This window comes from Giraffa tippelskirchi, chromosome 5 (assembly GCF_054371585.1).
Source record: "Giraffa tippelskirchi isolate mGirTip1 chromosome 5, T2T-mGirTip1v1.2.pri, whole genome shotgun sequence".
Lineage (NCBI taxonomy): Eukaryota > Metazoa > Chordata > Mammalia > Artiodactyla > Giraffidae > Giraffa > Giraffa tippelskirchi.
Window position 1 is genome coordinate 48,733,692 of NC_137279.1, and position 23,056 is coordinate 48,756,747.

Consider the following 23,056-nt stretch of genomic DNA (forward strand, 5'->3'; position numbering starts at 1 on the left):
CTTCATCAAATTTCTGTAGGTTTATCTTTCTAAAATGAGTAAGATTTGGAATATGATAAATAGAAAAACTTACTTTGATATCAACACCAAAACGTTATGTAGCACTTAGTATATTTGAGTTTTATGGCACTAAAAAAAGCAGTGGAACACAAGACACCAGATAGTATGGTTACTAATATATCTTCAAAGAGGTGGTATGGATTTGGAAAACTTGTTTACATAGACCTATCTCACTAATGGGCTTCCCTGATGGCTCAGATGGTAAAGAATCTGCCTGCAACTCGGGAGATCTGGGTTCAATCCCTGGGTTGGGTAGATCCCTTGGAGGAGGGCACAGCAACCCACTCCAGTATTTTTACCTGGAGAATCCCCATAGAGGAGCCTGGCAGGCTATAGTCCATGGGGTTGCGAAGAGTCAAACACAACTAAGCGACTAAACACAGCACAGTGCATCTCACTAATATGTTCTAGGAGGGCTTTTTGGTTTTGTTTGGTTTTTTTTTTTTTTTAAGAGTCCTTGGGATTTTCTTTGCTGACCATTATGCAGCTGCAAATATGAACAATTTTCTTTTGCCCTTTCTGATCTGGGTGCTTTTTCTTTTCTTATTTTACTGGCTAGAACTTGTAGCACTTTGTTGGAGAAGAGTGGTGAGAACAGACATCCTGGTTTTCTTTCCTATCTTAGGGGGAAAGCATTAAGTCTTTCACCTTTAAGTGTAATATTAGCTGTAGGGTTTTTATAGATCCTCTTTATCAAGCTCTTTATATTATAGCAACTCTCCTCTATTTCTACATTTCTAAGGGTTTTATGAATGGATATTGAACTTTGTCAAATATATTTTTTGCATTGATTGATATAAGCATGTGTTTTTTTCCCTTAGTTAACTTGTTACTATGGTGAATTAAATTGGTTGATTTTGAAATATTAAATCAGCTTTATATTCCTGGAATATATACATCCCTGATCATGGTGTATATTTATTTTTATAAATTAATTCTATTTTCAGTATTGTGTTAAGGATTTTTTTAATCTGTATACATGAAAGATACTGGTCTTTGTTATATCTTTTCTCCTTTTTTATATTACCTTTGTCTGAGTTTTTAGTTTGCTTTTCCTTCTTTTGTTTTTTTTTAAATGAAATATGATTAACATGTAACATTATGTTAGTTTCAGATGCACAACATAGCAATTCATTATTTGTATATGTTGTGAAATATTCACCTTAGTAAGTTTAGTTCACTTCCATCACCATACAGTCACAATTTTTTGTGTGTGTGATGAGGACTTATAAGATCTATTCTGTTATTAACTTTGAAATATACAACATGGTATTATTTACTGTAGACACCAGTGTTTTATATTACATCTCCAGTGTTTATTTATTATATAACTGGAAGTTTGTACCTTTTGATCATCTTCCCTCCGTTAATATACCTTGTACCCTCGTCTCTTAGAACCACCAATATTCTTTATATCCATGAGTTCAGTTTGTTGTTGTTTTAGATTCCAACTATAAGTGAGATTTTTACTGTATTCATCTATGTCTGTCTGATTTATTTCAGTTAGCATAATGTGCTCAAGGTCCAATTCATATTGTCGCAAATGGCAAAATTTCTTTTATTTTTTATAGCCGAAAAATATTCTGTTATATACACACACACACACATTTTCTTTATTAATTCATCCATCAGTGGGCACTTAGTTTGCTTCTGTGTCTTGGCTACATTAAATAATGCTGCAATGAATATGAGAGTACACACATCTTTTTAAGTCAGTGTTTTTGTTTCATTCTGATAAATACCCAGAAGCAGTATTGCTGGATCATATGGTAGTTCTGTTTTTAATTTTTTGAAGACTCTCCATACTGTTTACTGTAGTAGCTGCCCCAATTTACATTTCTACCAGTATTGCAAAAGGGTTCCCTTTTTTCCACATCTTTGCAACACTTTTTACCTCTTATCTTTTAGATGACAACCATTCTGACAGGTGTGAGATAATGTTTCACTGTGGTTTGATTTACATTTCCCTGATAATTGGTGATGTTGAACACGTTTTCATGTTGGCTAGCTGTATGTCTTTTTTTTAGAAAAATGTCTCTTTCGCTCCTCTGCCCCTTTTTGGATAGGATTATTTTTATCTGTTTACTTGTTGACTTTAAAAATAAAAGTCAGTTATTTTTCCAGAAAAAAAAATAATGGCTTTATTTGGGAATACCAGAGAATTGCAATGGGGCAAGCAAGCCATAGCAAAATCCATAGGCAAGCCTAACAAACAAAGTAGAGGAACATTATTTTACAGAGAAAAATGAGAAAATTGAGAAAGATTGTTTTGAATGAAAGTTCATTGGAGAAAAGTGAGAGTTCAGGGTGATGATGGTTTCTCATTGGCTGAGTTCCTGGGGTAGTTGATTTTTTATAGGAGATGTGATGTACTGTCTTTCCTGTTGGGGCCTGTAATTGATGCTTCCTCTCTTGGGGTCTATAATTGACAGTTCTTTCTGTAATTGATGTAGAGAGGTCTGTGTTGAGTTTCCCCTGTCTGGCCTTCCCAACTCCATTTTAGTGAGGCTTCTGTCTTATTAATTTTCACAGACACCTTGTCAGATACTTGATTTGCAAGCATTTTCTCCCATCCTGTATGTTGTTTTTTAATTTTGTTTATGGTTTCCTTTGCTGTGCAGAAGCTTTGTAGTTTGATGTAGTCCCATTTATTGATTTTTGCTTTTGGCTATGGTGTCAGTGTAATTGCTGTATTGCTGGCCTCGTAAAATGAATTTGAGAGCACTCCCTCTTTTATTTTTTGGAAGAGTTTAAGAGAAATTGACATTGATTCTTATTAAAGTGTCTGGTAGAACTCACCAGTAAAATCATCAAGTCCTAGATTTTTCTTTGTTGGGAAGATTTTGATTACTAATTCAGTATTCTTACTCTAGTTGCTTAAACTGTAAAGCTAGGTGTCTTGAGTTTTGTTCTGTTTTGCTGTATTTAATGCCATGAACTTCCTTCTTAGAATTGCTTTTGCTGCATTCCATAAGTTTTGATATATTTTTTACATTTTCATTTGTTTCCAGATTTTTTTTGAAATTCCTCTTTTAATTTCTTTTTGACCCACTGGTTACTCAGGAATGTGTTAATTTCCACATTTTTGTGCATTTTTCCAGTTTTTCTCTTTACTAATTTCTAGTGTCATATACTTCTTTGGTTAGAAAAAGTCCTTGGTATGATTTCAGTCTTTCTAAATTTGTTAAGACTTGTTTTGTAACCTAACTTGATGTATCCTGAAGAAATGTTCCATGTGTTTGAGAAGACTGTATATAGTGCTGCTGTTGGTTGGAATTTTTTGGTTAGGTCCTAGTGGTCTGAAATGTAAGCCATGTCCAATATTTCCTCATTGATTTTCTGTCTAGATAGTGTATCCATTGTTGAAAGTAGAGTACTGAAGTCCCCTACTATTATTGTATTGTTGTCTATTTCTCCCTTCAGAACTGTTGTATTTGCTTAATATATTTAGGCACTACAATACTGGAGTCATAAAAATTTATAATTATTGTATCCTGTTGATGAGTTGACCCCTTTATTATTATATAATAAACTTTTTCGTTTCTTGTTACTATTTTTGACTTATCCTTTATTTTGTCTGATAAAAGTTTGGCTACCTTTGTTCTCTTTTGGTTTCCATTTGCATGGAGTACCTTTTCCCATTCCTTCGTTTTGAGCCTATGTGTGTCTCATAGGGAGCAACTCGTTGGGTATTGGTTTTTTATCCATTCAGTCACTTGAGGTCTTTATTGGAGAATGTAATCCATTTATATTTAATGTAATTATTGAGTAAGTATGGATTTACTAATGTCATCTTATTGTTTTCTGACTGTTTTATACTTCCTTTGTTCCTTGCTTTCTCTCTTATTGACTTCATTTGTTATTGTTGTTGCTCAGTCGTGTCCAACTCTTTGTGACCCCATGGACTACTGCATGCCAGGCTTCCCTGTCCTTCACCAGCTCCCAGAGTATGCTCAAACTCATGTGCATTGAGTCAGTGATGCCATCCAGCCATCTCACACTCTGTCATCCCCTTCTCCTGCCCCCAGTCCTTCCCAGCATCAAGGTCTTTTCCAGTGAGTCAGCTCTTCGCATCAGGTGGCCAAAGTATTGGAGTTTCAGCTTCAACATCAGTCCTTCCAATGAATGCCCAGGACTGATCTCCTTTAGGATGGACTGGTTGGATCTCCTTGCAGTCCAAGGGACTCTCAAGAGTCTTCTCCAACACCACAGTTCAAAAGCATCAATTCTTCGGCGCTCTGCTTTCTTTATAGTCCAACTCTCACATCCATACATGACTACTGGAAAAACCATAGCCTTGACTAGACGGACCTTTGTTGGCAAAGTAATGTCTCTGCTTTTTAATATGCTATCTAGGTTGGTCATAACTTTCCTTCCAAAGAGTAAGCGTCTTTTAATTTCATGGCTGCAGTCACCATCTGAAGTTATTTTGGAGCCCAGAAAAATAAAGTCAGCCACTGTTTCCACTATTTCCCCATCTATCTACCATGAAGTCATGGGACCAGATGCCATGATCTTAGTTTTCTGAATGTTGAGCTTTAAGCCGACTTTTTCACTCTCCTCTTTCATTTTCATCAAGAGGCTCTTTAGTTCTTCTTCACTTTCTGCCATAAGGGTGGTGTCATCTGCATATCTGAGGTTATTGATATTTCTCCTGGCAATCTTGATTCCAGCTTTTGCTTCCTCCAGCCCAGTGTTTCTCATGATGTACTCTGCATATAAGTTAAATAAGCAAGGTGACAATATACAGCCTTGACGTATGCCTTTCCCTATTTGGAACCAGTCTGTTGTTCCATGTCCAGTTCTAACTGTTGCTTCCTGACCTGCATACAGGTTTCTCAAGAGGCAGGTCAGGTGGTCTGTATTCCCATCTCTTTAAGAATTTTCCACAGTTTATTGTGATCCACACAGTCAAAGGCTTTGGCATAGTCAATAAAGCAGAAATAGATGTTTTTCTGGTACTCTCTTGCTTTTTCTATGATCCAGCAGATGTTGGCAATTTGATCTCTGGTTCCTCTGCCTTTTCTAAAACCAGCTTGAACATCTGGAAGTTCACAGTTCACGTATTACTGAAGCCTGGCTTGGAGAATCTTAAGCATTATTTTACTAGCATGTGAGATGAGTGCAATTGTGCAGTAGTTTGAGCATTCTTTGGTATTGCCTTTCTTTGGGATTGGAATGAATACTGACCTTTTCCAGTTTTCCATATCATACTATGATAGGGGTGGCCTTATTACTGCTGGGCAATGGTGAAAGTTCTTTTCTGATGGCACCCCAATAGGGAGAAGGGGAAGATCCTCATTACTGCTGGGTGGGGTGTGGACGTCCTTGTTCCCCCTGTAGTTTTCACTGACACTTGTGTGGAAAGAGGCTTGTTTCCAGCCAAAGGGGTTGAAAATCCTGCTCTCCCTTCTCTAATTACCCTCATGGTGTGTTTGGGCACATACCCAGTTGGAAATTGGATTGGAAATATAGCTCCTCACTTGTCTTTTGCTAACATATAACATAGGTGGGCATGGGGCCACGGTATTTTCTGTTGTGTTTATCTTGAGCAGAGTGGTTATTTTCTAAAACATCTGTCTTGCTATTTTGCCCCTTACTTGGTTCTTTGGCTATAAAGAGTAACCTTTTTTAGGCTTTTATTTTCGATGTCTGTTGGAATTTCTGGGTTGCTGGTTTCTTCAGCTCTGAGTCTATGAAATAAGGACCAAAAAGTAAAGCCAGAGCACTTAGCACTGTGTAGTTTCAGTGTCCTGACACACTGTGAAACTTCACCACCACCAGTTTTTTTTAAATTTGTGTATTGCTTTACTTTACTCACCTCACTATTAGATTGTAAGCTCCTTGAAAACAGTGACTTTGCGTATTGTATTCTTTGATATATTGAAGTGCCTGTCATAGTGCTTGGCACATAAAAATCCCTAAATCAATATTTGTTGATGACTGAGTGAATAAATGACTAAATGAAATCTCATCCTTGGAAATTTCTGACCACTTCCTAATGTGTGTTCCTGCTTTGTATCTTTATAGGCAATTCCCAACATGCTTACATCCCTTACATACAAATTAATGGTCCCTGGAATTACCCAGTTGGGGAAATTGATGGCTGTTAAATTATTGGTTGAATAATGTCCTTCCTTTACTCCTACCTTCTCTTTAAGTTCAGTGCTTATAGGACTATTCTCATTATTTTGGAATATAATCAGTGAAAAAGGCTATGTCTCTCTTAGTATTCTTCCTTGCCAGCACTGTTTTCTTGATCATGTGTTAGTCTCAGTGGTACTCTCAATTTTATTCCATCTCTGAATATCATTCATTCATTTTAAATTTAAACCTTTTTGGAGAAGGAAATAGCAACCCACTCCAGTACTCTTGCCTGGAAACTCCCATGGGCTACAGTCCCTGGGGTCGCAAAGGGTCGGACATGACTGGGCAACTTCACTTTTTTTTTTTTGTGGGAAGTAAATACATAACATAAAAATGGCCATCTTAACCATTTTTAAATGTACAGTTCAGTAACATTAAGCACATTCACAGTGCTGTGCAACCATCGACAGCATCCATCTCCAGAACCTTCCATTATCTCAAACTGAAACACTTTATCCATTAAACAGTAACTCCTGTTCCTCCCACCCACTAATATCTGGCATCCACCATTCTACTTTCTGTTCCTTTGAATTTTACTACTCTGGGAACCTCATATAAATGAAATCATCAAATATTTGTCCTTTTGTGACTGACTTATTTCACTTAGTGTAGTATATTCAAGATTTATCCATGGTATAGCATGTGTCATAATCTCCTCCCTTAATACGATATTCCACAGTATGTATATACCACATTTTGTTTATCCATTTGTTTACTGATGGACCCTTGGGCTGCTTCCACCTTTTGTTTATTGTGAATTATACTGCTGTGAAGATGAGTGTACAAATATCTGTACAAAGTCTTCTTTTGGGTGTATAATAAGCGGAATTCCTCAATTATATGGTAATTGTGCGTTTGATTTTTTAGGAATTGCCATACAGTGGCTATACCACTTACATTCTTGCCAGCAACATTTATTCTTTCTTAATTCAGTCCATAGACATACATGTTGAGTTGCTTCTGTGTACCAAGAATTACACTAGATACTAGAGGCATAGTAGTAAAACTCAGGTTAGATCTATCTCATTCATAATTGTATCCAAGTTGTCTTAAAAACTTTGTTGATCTAACGAGCAAGAGATAAAACAAGTGCGCCGGTGAGGACCTGCCTGATGAATAGTCCCTGAGGCTTTTAGTCTTGGCTTGAAAGGAAAATAAGTGTCCGGGTCACCTTCAATCTCTTGTGCCTCTACACATCATAAGCAAGATCTTTATTACCCAATATTAATGTTTTTCTCTTTTTTTTTTCCCTATGGCAGTGTTACCCAATATTTTAAAACTCCTAAAAAAATTGAACATGCTTATAATTATTTGCATTTTTTTTTATATATTTGCTTTCCTCATCACACTCCAAACTCTTAAGAAGGACAGAGTTTCCTGATACCATATAACAAACACACAATATATATTGACCATATACAGACAAAAATAAAAATTAATATTTTCATGTAATATTTTTATATGAAAAATAAAGGTATGTTTTCTAAATAAAACATCTGTCCTAACCTATAATGTGCTTTATATCCCCATTCTTTTTATTGCCTCAAAGTTGGTGGTATGTGCCACTGGCCCCACCGGTGTACTGTCTGTGTCTTTCCAACTCTAGAACACCCTTGCCCTTTCTCTGTCTCTCTCTATCCATTTTCTCCTTCTTTCTCTGTGTGTGTGTCACTCTCTCTCTCACACACACACACAAACACACAAATACATGTACGTACTGTCCTACATTATGTAAGTTCAGGAGAAAAATAGTGAATGGAGGGGAAGATAATATGGGGCTCTTTTCCTTCATCGTGGTTTAGAAGTAAAATCTCTTCACATCAGGAGAGTTACCAGTTATTTGAGAAATAAGACCACAATGGAAAAACTGTTACACTGCTTCTATGTATCAGAAAGAGGTGCTTTGTTCTGCCCACCTTCGTCGGACTCCAGTTTCAGCCCCTCTGCAGTCTATCGGTGTTCCTCCGTGAGCGCTGCTTTGTGTGCGCTTAGCTGCTCAGTCATGTCCGACTCTTTGCGACCCCATTGTACTGTAGTCCGCCAGTGCCACCTTAGTCATGCCTTTCCCTTATTTCCTCTGTCATCCATATAACCTGCCCCACAATTTGTATTTGATTTACTGCTTTTTAAAGAGTGTTACTCTTGTCTTCCTATCTCCTTCAAGACAGAGACCACTGAGATATACTACACAGTGCAAAGAAAATTGCTGTGTGTTTGCCCTCGTTTAATCCTTGAGTTTCAGGATTCTACTCACAGCAGCGAGTTAGGAACCTTTCGGTTGGTATGAGCTAATCTCACCCCCCTAGTATTGCTTTTCTCTTTATTCACTAAAACTGATTTTAAATAATTTCATCTAAATGTTTCGACTAAATCAAGTTGACATATATTTAATAGATATTTGTGTTAATCTTTAAGGATTTCTTTCAAAATTTTAATTGAATTAACTCTTTGTTGTAGTAAAAGTGAAGGTCCTTCTGCTTGAGCCATTTTACAATAGGTGGCCAAAGTTCAGTATATTCTGGACTTTTCTTGATTTTTTTTTTCTCTTTGGGTCAATATAAAAAAAAATTCTGTGTATTCCAAATTACAGGTGCTATACTTCTCTCCATATTAGAAGATTTTATAAATGATTGGGTAGGTTTGTCTTCTCCAACTTCTTTATCCAGTACATTTCCTCATGTACTTCTTCTTATAATTTACCTGATGTTGTTTAAATGAATATTTTTAATTCTTTAGGCATTTCTGAAGTGTCTGAAATATGAATCATGAAAATCTGACATGTATTTTGTATATCTCCTTAACAACTTCATTGTAAAACTTCTAACATGAAATGGCTGGGATAAAACTAAAATTTAACCTGTATTGAAATAAAACAATAAAAATATCCTTAAAGAGTATTGAAATGGTCACATTTAATACACTTTGCTGTAAAGGTTATATGATACAGACATTTTATGAAACACTGATTTTTTTTTTGTTTCTAACAAAGAGCAGTTTTGATAAGTGAATGACTCAATAATTTGCAAAAGATTTTAGCATGCTAGGGAAGAGCTTTTCAAGGTACAAGAAAGAAATGAGCATTCTCAGAAGGCATTACTAAATGTACCATACTTCTACTCTAGATTGATATAGCTTACCCATAAAATTTGATTAAAATGACCCCAAAAATGACAGAAATCAGCTGTTACAGACTAAATTGTGACTCCAAGTTATTAGAAATAACTAAATTGATACCTACTTTAGAAACTGTTAAAATTCTAAAACTGCTGAAAACTTAAAATAACAAAAAAAGGTGTTTGAAAGAAATTAGTATAAACAAAAACATTCCCACATGAACCGCTGAAATTTGAAAAAATGATAAAATGTAATTTTCTAAATATAAATCTGTGATCTTTAAGATTAAACATTCATTGATATTTTCTGTTGTTCTTCAAGGAAAACATTTCTTAGTACATACTATTAAGACAAAATGAAAATAATTAAATGTAACTTTGCAAATATTTTCAAAATTGCTAAAAACTGTGCTATCTATAAATATATTTAGACTTCATATTACCTAATATAGATAAGCTTTTAATAAATCTGAGGAATCTAGAACCAGTTAGTTTGTAATATGTGAATACATTTAGCTGACTTCTTGACTTCAGGACTTTCTGTGCAAATGAAATGCTCTTCAACAAGATTAATGTGTTATAAACACTTCTTCATTTATTGAAAACATCAAACTTAACAATGTGCAATGCTTTGTGCATTTGTTCCCAACCTTTAATTTGCAAATGAGCCACCTGGGAATCTTGTTAAATATAGATTCTGATTCATTAGTTTTGATGTGGGGCCTGAGATTCTGCATTTCTAATAGGCTCCCAGAGGATGCTAATGCTACTTGTATGGAGTTGACACTCAAAGTAACAAGGTTTTAAAGAATAGAAAATATCTAGAACAAAATTAACAATGAATGTGCTTAGATTTCTGTTTTCACTGGCTTTAATTCTTTGATTTGCTAATTTACTTTTAGTGCCAGGAATATTTTATATCAAGTTATTAAATTTTATGTAAGCATATGTTAACATTAATAATTTTGTCTTTAAAATAACGCTTTTGAACTGATAATGGTTAAATATTTTTAATTGCATTACCTTTTTAGTTGGAGAGTTGATGTAAGATTGGTAGGCTGTAGTTGACTGATCCTCATTTAGCAATGTCACTTTAGGCAAGTTACTTGACTCCCTGAGCCTATTTCAAATATTTACTTGTAGAAATCATAGTTTATTCTTTCACCACTAGTGAAACCAAGCAGGGTAATTTGGAGCATTAGAAGCAAAACCATCATACAAAAATTTGAGGATTATCAACAGAAGAATGCTAACTAATAGCAGAGGAAAACGTACCTGTTTTGTTTGATTGGTTGTGTTCTTTTTTGTTAGTTTTAAGTTTTTAATTGGTTCTGAAGTTACTATTTTTTGAAAGTATGGCCTTTTTTCTAATAAATATGTAAGATATTTTTGCACATAAATTTTGTGCAAAATCTTTGCACATGAAATTTACTCTTCACACAGGCATTACCTATTCACCATCTTTACAGTGAACTGATAAGTATTTAATTGTCATGAGTCAGTGACATGTGGTGTCAGTAAGCTGAATACCAATTTCAAGATACTTAATTTACTTGGTTTGAAGCAACTCAGTGATTGTTTTTGAAGCTTTATTGTAAATGGTTGGTGTTGAGTGTTTGTCTTTATGCAAATAGTAAATGAAACATTGTCTCATATTTTTAGAATCAAGTCACTTGGAACAGCAACTTGAAGAAGCTAATTCTGTGAGGCGAGAATTAGATGATGCTTTTAGGCAAATCAAAGCTTATGAAAAACAAATCAAGACATTACAACAAGAAAGGGAAGAATTAAATAAGGTAAAAATATATAGACAGATTATTAAAGTCTTTTCTGAATTCTTAATCTTGTTTACTTTGTATACTGAAAGCATTCATAATGAATTACAATAATTATATTTTATCTGTAAAATGTTGGTTTAAAAATTTAAGAAATATTTTGGTGTATGACATTTTATGAATGACAATTACGAAGAAGCCTTTATATTCCTGAGGCTTCAAAGTGCAGAATCTATTGTTCTTTTGGAAAGTTAATAATCAAAGGACTTGATTAATAGTAAATGTTACTGAAAAAGAAATATCATGAAGAAATGAGAGAATAGTAAAAATCTTTTAGTATCTGGAAAAATGAAAAATATAGGCATGTTTTTGCTGTGACTTGTTAATATGAACATTCCTAAAAGATTGTGACAGAAGATTTCTTTAATTCTTTAATCATTTTTTTAGGTGCTAGTTTATCTTTCAAATCATGGATAAATAAGCTAAAGTTATTTTCATAAGAACTTTGTGAACATATAAATATTACTATAAACATCTACAAAATTTATTAATAGCTAGGACACTGTAACACAATCCGATAGAGTATATAATATTTGAACACTAGAGAAAAATACTTAAATGACACAGTGTGTGTATTTTGCCTTTTATTAACAAATTTTTTTTTTTTGAAACTAATACTAACCAGCACAAAAAGGAAATGAGTGGTTTATGACATAGTGTAAATTGTATTCAATGATGTTGTATATAATTCATTGATAATATAGATGAAGTACTTCTGGTGAAGACATAAGTCTTGCTGCCCGTAAAGAAATTGAGATAATTAAAAATAAAACAAATAACCTTTTGCTGATGAAGCTAGTCAAAAAGATTAACAGAGAAAGCTATGAAGGTCAAAGTGAACTACATTAGTATATTTTTACATTTTTCTTGATTCACTTTCAAACAGAGTTTGGTACAGATACATTTATATTCATGGTCAATTTAATAATATTTGTAATTTATAGCAGAGGTCCTATTTGTTTTAATAATATTATTTTATTAGTGGTTATTATTATGTATTTAAAGGTAGGATTACTCAGCCAAACTTAGTTAACATAATAAGGATGAGCATCTGATATCTAGATTTATGGTTACTTTGCCTATTTTTAATAAGTTTTGATATTAAAAATCCTTTAGTATATTCTGAGAAGAGGGTAGTGCTAAAATGAAATACATATTACTAAAGAATTTTAAATGATTTGTCTGATACCCTACAGGCAGCAGATATTCTTTTTAAGATTTTTTTCATTTGAGGCATATACAAAATCTAACATTATATATATAAATATACATATATGTAAAGTTATAATGTTATATAACATTATATAAGTTTTGATATAAATAATAGATGAACCTAACATCTAACTTAAGAAATAGACCATTACCTATTTTATGGCATAGCCCTGGGTAGTCATTTCCTTCCCTTTCTCTCCACTTCCCTGACAATGTTTTGAATTTTATGTTAATCATTCTTTTAGTTAAAAAAATTTTATCACATATTCAATTCAGTTCAGTCGCTCAGTCGTGTCCGACTCTGCGACCCCATGAATTGCAGCACGCCAGGCCTCCCTGGCGTCCATCACCAACTCCCGGAGTTTACCCAAACCCATATCACATATTAGCGTATCTCAAAATAGTATATTAGTGTTGCTTGTTTTTAAGCTTATAAAATAGTATATGCAGTCTTTCACAATTTGCTTTTTTTTCACTCAGCTTTGTTTCTAAGATTCATCAATATAACTGTTGATCATTCACTTAGTTGCTATAAAATACACCATTATTTCAAAACCCACAATTTACTTATCTAATTTTTTGTTTGCAGACATTTAGGTTGGTTATAATTGATAACTACTATAAATGATGCTGCTGTGAACATTCTTGAACATATATCCAGATACACACGCAGACACACACACAAACACAAATAGAATAATTGGGTCATAGGCAATGCAAATATTCTATTTTTTATGATAATGTCCACTGGTTGTACCAATTTATACTCCCACCAATAGTGTATTGGAATTTTTATATTCAACATTACTTCATATTATTAGAAATGTTATTTTTTAAAAACCTAATCTAAATTGACATTTTCGGTCTGAAATGATGTTTTAGTATGGTCTTAATTTGCATTGTTTAATTACTAATGAGGTCAAGTAGCTCCACACATGTCCTTTTATCATTTATATTTCTTATTTTGTGAAATACCTCTTAATATCCTTCATACATTTTTCTGTTGGGTTGTTTGTCTTTTCCTTATTGGTCTGTAAGAATTCTTGAAATTCTCTGGCATGCTAATCTTCTGTCGATTATATATGTTACAGATGTCTCCCAGCTAGTGGCTTGTCTTTTCATTTTCTTTATAGGATCCTTGAATAGCAAAAAGTTTTTAGTCTTAAAGTAGTCAAATTCATCAATCTTTATTTTTATGATTATTGCATTTGCTGGCTTATGTAAGAAGCCTGAGGTAAAAAAACAATTCTCCTGAATCTTTTTCTTGACCTTTTATAAAAGTTTGGTCTTCATATTTAAGTTTTTAATGCATCAGAAATTTATTTTTATGTATCATATGAGATAAGGATCCAATTTCACTTTTTCCCATATAGCTAGCCAGCTGTTCATTTATTAAATAGGCCCTCCTTCCCTCAATGATGTGCAGTATCACCTCTCTCATGTATTAAATTTCCATTTATTCAACTCTCTAGTTCTTGAAGACTGTGATGGGATTTTGTTTAAAATTACATTAAATCTGTATAGAGCAATTTCAGGAGAATTGACATCATTATAATACTGAGTCTTTTAAGTTCTTATCCATTATTTATTCATATCACTCTAAATGAACACAGGATTTCAAGAGCAAGGCAAGATTATTATCGTTTGCATTCAGAAAGAAAACTCAAGGAGAAGGAGTCCCAAAAAAAACTGAGTGAGGGTGTTTATACAGAGGAGAGAGGCAGATGCTTCCTGCTTCCCCTCTATCTCTACCCACCTTTCTGAGAGTCTCCTTGGAAAACTAAAGAGAAGAATCTAGAACCCTTTGAAATATAAATGAGTCACTCCAGTGAAAAGATAAGTCCCACTCTCCAGCTCTAAACAGAGGGTGTCTCCTTGGTTTGAGCTCTTATCTCTCTCTCAGCCCCTCCTTGAAATGTAAACATGTTAAGTCCAGGAGTTAAATCTCTTTGCAGTTTTCTCACTGTCTAAATTAGTCATAAAGACTTGTTCATGTCCTAAGTTTCAGTAAAATTTGTTTAGAAAGGCCTAACTGCACAAAAACATAAAATTATTTTATCCACAAACGTTGTATATCTGTGTATCTTTAAAGTATTTTAAAATGTTTCTCCATAAAATTCTATGCAGGTCTTGTTTGCCTTTCCTTAAATTAATTATCCTAAGTTTTCATATATTAAATTGTGAAAAGAAAGTGTTAGTTGCTCAGTCATGTCCAACTCTTTGCAACCCCATGGACTATACTCCGTCAAGCTCCTCTGTCCCTGGGATTCTCCAGGCAAGAATGCTGGATTGGGTTGCCATGCCCTTCTCCAGGAATCTTCGTGACCCAGGGATCAAACTTGGGTCTCCTGCATTACAGGCAGAGTCTTTACCATCTGAGCCACCATTGAAGTCCCCAGTAAATTGTACCTTAAAATTTTTACTTTCTTATTGATTCTGTCCTAGCAACATTCCTAAACTCTTATTGTAGTAATATATTTGAGATTCTTTAAGGTTTTATAAAATAATGACAATTTTGTTTGTTTTTTTACTTTTTTTTCTTTCCTTGTCTTACTGTATAAGCTAGGACCTCAAATACAACATTCAATAGAGGTGATGATAGCAGACATCCCTGTCTTATTCCTGATTTCAAGAAAATACCTTTACTATTTTATCATTAATAATAATGTTTTCTCTAAGTTTTTGGTGAAAGTTATCTTCTATTCTTATTTTGCTAATCATTTTGATCAAAATGGGTATTGAATTTATTAAATGTGCTTTTTTGCACAGTACTGCAACATATTTCTAGGAATTTGTTAATACCTATTGATGGAAATATATAATTGTTCTCCTTTAATCAATTGATTTTCTGACTTATGTTCATAGACTTTTTCTAACGTTAAAGCATTTTTGCTTCTCTGGGTTAAAACTGTATTACCCATATATTGTCTGCTAAATATTAATGTAATACAGGTAGCAGTTATGTTGTATCTGTTCTAATAGTACTTTTTTAAGTCCTTTATATATATATATATGGGCAAAGGCTAATAGAGTTCTGCCAAGAGAGCGCACTGGTCATAGCAAACACCCTCTTCCAACAAGACAAGAGAAGACTCTACACATGGACATCACCAGATGGTCAACACCGAAATCAGATTGATTATATTCTTTGCAGCCAAAGATGGAGAAGCTCTATACAGTCAGCAAAAACAAGACAGGGAGCTGACTGTGGCTCAGATGATGAACTCCTTATTGCCAAAATCAGGCTGAAATTGAAGAAAGTGGAGAAAACCACTAAACCATTCAGGTATGACCTAAATCAAATCCCTTATGACTACACAGTGGAAGTGAGAAATAGATTTAAGGGACTAGATCTGTTAGACAGAGTGCCTGATGAACTATGGATGGAGGTTCGTGACATTGTACAGAAGACAGGAATCAAGACCATCCCCAAGAAAAAGAAATGCAAAAAAAGCAAAATGGCTGCCTGAGGAGGCCTTACAAATAGCTGTGAAAAGATGGAAAGCAAAAAGCAAAGTAGAAAAGGAAAGATATACCCATTTGAATGCAGAGTTCCAAAGAATAGCAAGGAGAGATAAGAAAGCCTTCCTCAGTGATCAATACAAAGAAATAGAGGAAAACAATAGAATGGGAAAGACTAGAGATCTCTTCAAGAAAATTAGAGATACCAAGGGAACATTTCATGCAAGGATGGGCTCAATAAAGGACAGAAATGGTATGGACCCAACAGAAGCAGAAGATATTAAGAAGAGGTGGCAAGAATACACAGAAGAACTGTACAAAAAAGATCGTCACGACCAGGACCCAACAGAAGCAGAAGATATTAAGAAGAGGTGGCAAGAATACACAGAAGAACTGTACAAAAAAGATCGTCACGACCCAGATAATCACGATGGTGTGATTACTCACCTAGAGCCAGACATCCTGGAATGTGAAGTCAAGTGGGCCTTAGAAAGCATCACTACAAACAAAGCTAGTGGAGGTGATGGAATTCCAGTTGAGCTATTTCAAATCCTGAAAGATGATGCTGTGAAAGTGCTGTACTCAATATGCCAGCAAATCTGGAAAACTCAGCAGTGGCCACAGGACTGGAAAAGGTCAGTTTTCATTCCAATCCCAAAGAAAGGCAATGCCAAAGAAAGCTCAAACTACCACACAATTGCACTCATCTCACATGCTAGTAAAGTAATGCTCAAAATTCTCCAAGCCAGGCTTCAGCAATATGTGAACCGTGAACTTCCAGATGTTCAAGCTGGTTTTAGAAAAGGCGGAGGAACCAGAGATCAAATTGCCAACATCTGCTGGATCATTGAAAAAGCAAGAGAGTTCCAGAAAAACATCTATTTCTGCTTTATTGACTATGCCAAAGCCTTTGACTGTGTGGATCACAATAAAGTGTGGAAAATTCTGAAAGAGATGGGCATACCAGACCACCTGACCTGCCTCTTGAGAAACCTGTATGCAGGTCAGGAAGCAACAGTTAGAACTGAACATGGAACAACAGACTGGTTTCAAATAGGAAAAGGAGTACGTCAAGGCTATATATTGTCACCCTGCTTACTTAACTTATATGCAGAGTACATCATGAGAAACGCTGGGCTAGAGGAAGCACAAGCTGGAATCAAGATTGCTGGGAGAAATATCAATAACCTCAGATATGCAGATGACACCACCCTTATGGCAAAAAGTGAAGAAGAACTAAAGAGCCACTTGATGAAAGTGAAAGAGGAGAGTGAAAAAGTTGGCTTAAAGCTCAACATTCAGAAAACTAAGATCATGGCATCTGGTCCCATGACTTCATGGCAGGTAGATGGGGAAATAGTGGAAACAGTGGCTGACTTTATTTTTCTGGGCTCCAAAATCACTGCAGATGGTGATTGCAGCCATGAAATTAAAAGACGCTTACTCCTTGGAAGGAAAGTTATGACCAACCTAGACAGCATATTAAAAAGCAGAGACGTTACTTAGCTAACAAAGGTCCATCTAGTCAAGGCTATGGTTTTTCCAGTAGTCATGTATGGATGTGAAAGTTGGTCGGTGAAGAAAGCTGAGAGCCGAAGAATTGATGCTTTTGAACTGTGGTGTTGGAGAAGACTCTTGAGAGTCCTTTGGACTGCAAGGAGATCCAACCAGTCCATCCTAAAGGAGATCAGTCCTGGGTGTTCATTGGAAAGACTGATGTTGAAGCTGAAACTCCAATACTTTGGCCACCTGATGCGAAGAGCTGACTCATTGGAAAAGACCCTGATGCTGGGAAGGATTGAGGGCAAGAGGAGAAGGGGACAACAGAGGATGAGATGGTTAGATGGCATCACCGACTCGATGGACATGGGTTTGGGTGGACTCCAGAAGTTGGTGATGGACATGGAGGCCTGGCATGCTGCGGTTCATGGGGTCACAAAGAGTTGGACACGACTGAATGACTGAACTGAACTGAAGATCATTTAATCCTTTACAGAACCCTATGATTTAGGTATTAGTAGTAGCAGCAGCTGTAGTTATAGTGTTTATATAAATGGTGAGATCCCACACAAAAGAAGCTAAGTATATTTGTTCAAAATCATAGAGCTAGAAAGTGGGGAAACTGGAATTTCAACACAGGGAGTTGAGTTCCAGAGTTCATGTTTATCCACTTTATATATCACCGAACTTATTTGCTAATGTCATTTTGTTTAGGATTTTTAAATCTGTTTAATAAGAAAACAAATTAACTATCTTTTTTTAATGTGTATATATATATATATTTATATATATATATATATAAAGATTATACTGGTCTCGTAGAATTAGCTGAGTAGCACTGCCTCTTTTTCTGTTCTCTAGAAAAGTTTGTATAAGAGAAACATTTTGTTCCTTGAAACACTGGGAATCATCTGTAAAACCATCTGAGCCTAGAGATTTCTTTCACCTTGGGGGGATGAAGAAATTTTGTTAGCTCTTATTTTGGTTACTTTAATTGTTATAGAACTATTCAGACATTCTATTTCTTCTTGAAACAGTTTTGATAAATTTAGTTTTGTAGGAATTTGTTCATTTCACAAGTTGAAAAGTTTATTAGCATAAAATGTTTTGTTGCATCCTTTTACCTTTTTCGATTTCTTCTAGAGTTGTGATTATAACCTCTCATTTTTTTCACATCTAAATGCTCTATAAAATTGTTTTATAAACAACTCCAATAGTCTTTTTGTCTGTTCATTTTAGTCTTTTGTCATTTTCCTGTTTTTATGATTTCTTTTCATTTCTTCATTTTATATATAGCAATATATTAGTATCTGATAATTCTAATATCCAAATACATTGGGGTTTATTTTTATTGTTTGTAATGTTTGCTTATAGTTGTTTGTCCTTTGGGTGTTTGGGTAATCTGTGGTTGTGAGGTTGTATTTGTATGCTCTTAAAAAAAAATACCCTAGATTTCATTGAGACTCTTTTCCTCAAAGAAGATTTGCATTTCTTTTTGCTGGGAGGCAGGTGATTCTACTGACCCAAGTCTACTTTAGCCCCTTCTAAGTTTCTCACTTTAATTAGAGAGTTTAGCTTTTCTCTTTGCTGCTGGCCCAAGAGTTAGTCCCCACATCAAATATAACCCTTGTTTTTATCATTTGTAATCATTTGATATAATTTTTTAAACCTTACAGATAGCCATTATATTTCACAAAATCTTTATTTTGACCATTGTATCTTTTATTTCTGTACCACTTGTTTATTTATTGAAACTAAGGTAAATCAGTTTAAATCTTTACAGTTAGAATGTTAGCATAAGAAATTTAGAATATGAACAGAGCACCATGCTACTAGTATCTGTTCAAAAGTAGTTCATTTCTTTTAATTTTATTCCAAGGTGAATAATTTTGGCTCTTCTTGGCTTCATGATAGCAATATTGATGGCCAAATTGGTCCCTAGGTTGCAGAATTGGTAACTTATATTCTTTTTACAAAACTGTAGGAACTAGTCCAGGCTAGTGAGCGATTAAAAAACCAATCCAAAGAGCTGAAAGACGCACACTGTCAGAGGAAACTGGCCATGCAGGAATTCATGGAGATCAATGAGCGGCTAACAGAATTGCACACCCAAAAACAGAAACTTGCTCGCCATGTCCGAGATAAGGAAGAAGAGGTGGACCTGGTGATGCAAAAAGTTGAAAGCTTAAGGCAAGAACTGCGCAGAACAGAAAGAGCCAAAAAAGAGGTTAGTAGTCAGGCAAATTTTGTAGTGGCCATGGGGTAGTGATTAAAGCTGCTTTTTCAGACTAGTGAAATAATATATATTTCATTTAATTTTTGAAAAGTTTTTTTTTTTTTTTTTTTAGTTTGGTAATGTTATTTAATATGAATTTCAAATTTGAGTTATCTCCCTATTGCAAGGTAAATTCTCGTGGGGAAAACATTTTATTAGAGAAACAATTATAATCATGAAATCGGCTTTTTTTATTTTCCTTTAAAAGCTGGAGGTTCGTACAGAAGCTGTGGCTGCTGAAGCATCTAAAGACAGGAAATTGCGTGAACAGAGTGAGCACTATTCTAAGCAACTGGAGAATGAACTAGAGGGACTGAAGGTATCTTTTGATTTCATATTTATCAAGTTGAATTAATTTTCTCCCCTTTATGCTTAACAGGATTACTAGTTATGTGCTCCTTTTGGTATGGAGTAAAAACTAGCTGTCCTTCAAACATAGTATCCTTAATTCTCATCATTAAGAAGCTGGTGTAGACTTCTTAATCATGCTGCAAGGAAAGGGAAGGCTGTGTTTAGTGGAGAAATCTGTTAGGAAGGAGTTAAATATTTATGAAGGTCTGCATACCTGGATGAGATACATTGGTAATCTCATGGGAGGCATGGTTAGATGTCTTAGACCCTCTGTCTTGTCTACACATGGACATCACCAAATGGTCAACACCGAAATCAGATTGATTATATTCTTTGCAGCCAAAGATGGAGAAGCTCTATACAGTCAGCAAAAACAAGACCAGGAGCTGACTGAGGCTCAGATCATGAACTCCTTATTGCCAAATTCAGACTTAAATTGAAGAAAGTGGGGAAAACCACTAGACCATTCAGGTATGACCTAAATCAAATCCCTTAAGATTATACAGTGGAAGTGACAAATAGATTCAAGGGATTAGATCTGATAGACAATGCCTGAAGAACTATGGACAGAAGTTCGTGACATTATACAGGAGGCAGTGATCAAGACCATCCTCAAGAAAAAGAAATGTAAAAAGGCAAAATGGTTGTCTGACAAGGCCTTACAAATAGCTGAGAAAAGAAGAGAAGCTAAAGGCAAAGGAGAAAAGAAAAGATATACCCAACTGAATGTAGAGTTCCAAAGAACAGCAAGGAGAGATAAGAAAGCCTTCCTCAGTGATCAGTGCAAAGAAATAGAGGAAAACAATAGAATGGGAAAGACTAGAGATCTCTTCAAGAAAATTAGAGGTATCAAGGGAACATTTCATGCAAAAATGAGCACAATAAAGGACAGAAATGTTATGGACCTAAGGGAAACAGAAGATATTAAGAAGAGGTGGCAAGAATACACAGAAGAGTTGTACAAAAAATATCTTCACGACCCAGATTACCACTATGGTGTGATCACTGGACTAGAGCCAGACATCCTGGAATGCAAAGTCAAGTGGGCCTTAGGAAGCATCACTACAAACAAAGCTAGTGGAGGTGATAGAATTCCAGTTGAGCTATTTCAAATCCTGAAAGATGATGCTGTGAAAGTGCTGCACTCAATATGCCAGCAAATTTGGAAAGTTCAGCAGTGGCCACAGGACTGGAAAAGGTCAGTTTTCATTCCAATCCCAAAGAAAGACGATGCCAAAGAAAGCTCAAACTACCACACAATTGCACTCATCTCACACGCTAGCAAAGTAATGCTCAAAATTCTACAAGCCAGGCTTCAACAGTATGTGAACCATGAACTTCCAGATGTCAGATGTTCAAGCTGGATTTAGAAAAGGCTGAGAAACCAGAGATCAAATTGCCAACTTCCGCTGGATCATCAAAAAAGCATGAGTTCCAGAAAAAGACCTATTTTTGCTTTATTGACTATGCCAACGGCTTTGACTGTGTGGATCACAACAAACTGTGAAAAATTCTTAAAGATATGGGGATCCCAGACCACCTGACCTTCCTCCTGAGAAATCTGTATGCAGGTCAAGAAACAACAGAACTGGACATGGAACAACAGACTGGTTGCAAATCGGAAAAAGAGTACGTCAAGGCTGTATATTGTCACCCTGCTTATTTAACTTATATGCAGAGTACATCATGTGAAATGTAGGTCTGGATGAAGCATAAGCTGGAATCAAGATTGCCAGGAGAAATATCAATAGCCTCAGATATGCAGATGACACCACCTTTATGGCGTTTTCACCATATGAAAGTGGTGAAATTTCACCCTTATGAAAGTAAAGAAGAACTAAAGAGCCTCTTGATGAATGTGAAAGAGGACAGTGGAGAAGTTGGCTTAAAACTCAACATTCAGAAAACAGGGCATCCAGTCCCATCACTTCATGGCAAATAGATGGGGAAACAATGAAAACAGTAAGAGACTAGGTTTTTGGGCTCCAAAATCACTGCAGATGGTGACTGCAGCCATGAAATTAAAAGATGCTTGCCCCTTGGAAGAAAAGCTGTGACCAACCTAGCTAGCATATTAAAAAGCAGAGACATTACTTTGCCAACGAAAGTCCATCTAGGCAAAGCTATGGTTTTTCCAGTAGTCATGTTTGGATGTGAGAGTTGGACTATAAAGAAAGCTGAGTGCTGAAGAATTGATGCTTTTGAACATTGATGCTTTTGAACACTGTGGTGTTGGAGAAGACTCTTGACAGTCCCTTGGACTGCAAGGAGATCCAACCAGTCCACCCTAAAGGAAATCAGTCCTGAATATTCATTGGAAGGACTGATGCTGAAGCTGAAGCTCTAATACTTTGGCCACCTGATGCAAAGAACTGACTCCTTGGGAAAGACCCTGATGCTGGGAAAGGTTGAAGGTAGGAGGAGAAGGGGATGACAGAGGATGAGATGGTTGGATGGCATCACCGACTTGATGGACATGAGTTTGAGTAGGCTCTGGGAGTTGGTGATAGACAGAAAAGCCTGGCGTTCTGCAGTCCATGCGGTCGCAAACAGTCAGACATGACTGAGCAACTCAACTGAACTGAAATATCTCAACAGAAGTGCTTAGGAAGGGAAATCCTTGTGCCAGTTCTAGAGTTGGACTATCTGGTTTTAAAGCCTGGCCTCGTCAGTTACTTGCTGTTTAATGCTGGACAAAACATTTAGTCTCTTTGGACTTTAATTTTGTCATTTGTAAAACTCTATCTACATATATATGTATGTAAGCTGCTACATCACACATGCCCAGTTACTAATAGCTATTATAATGTTATTTTGTATGTCAAAGTGAGAGAATTAGAATTAAATTGATATCATATTTCTATAACACTGAATTATAATCTGAATATGATGTCTGCCTTTTTCTGATTCTAACCTTTGCATATCCCATTTCCTCAGCATAGTCTGCCAGCCACCACCTCCACACACTCCTTGCATGCCTAGTCTAGTATCTTATTCACCCAACAAATATAAGAATTAACCTGAATGTCATCTGAGGAAGTTTAAGTATTCCTTATTCTGTGGTGCTTTAGAATTTTGTTAATAAATTTACAGTAGCTCTT

General features: G+C 35.4%; 1 protein-coding gene across 10 annotated transcripts in view; it reads left to right on the forward strand.

The window, feature by feature from the left end:
- CDC42BPA (CDC42 binding protein kinase alpha) overlaps nt 1–23,056 on the forward strand; it is a 292,824-nt gene that overhangs the window by 170,647 nt on the left and 99,121 nt on the right. For 8 of the 10 annotated variants that reach the window (XM_081486909.1, XM_081486911.1, XM_081486910.1 and 5 more), the window contains 3 exons: nt 10,983–11,116; nt 19,314–19,556; nt 19,813–19,923. In XM_081486909.1, the coding sequence (XP_081343035.1) occupies nt 10,983–11,116; nt 19,314–19,556; nt 19,813–19,923 (488 nt within the window). The remainder of the gene's footprint in view (nt 1–10,982; nt 11,117–19,313; nt 19,557–19,812; nt 19,924–23,056) is intronic. The other 2 variants (XM_081486915.1, XM_081486917.1) reach the window with 1 other exon arrangement.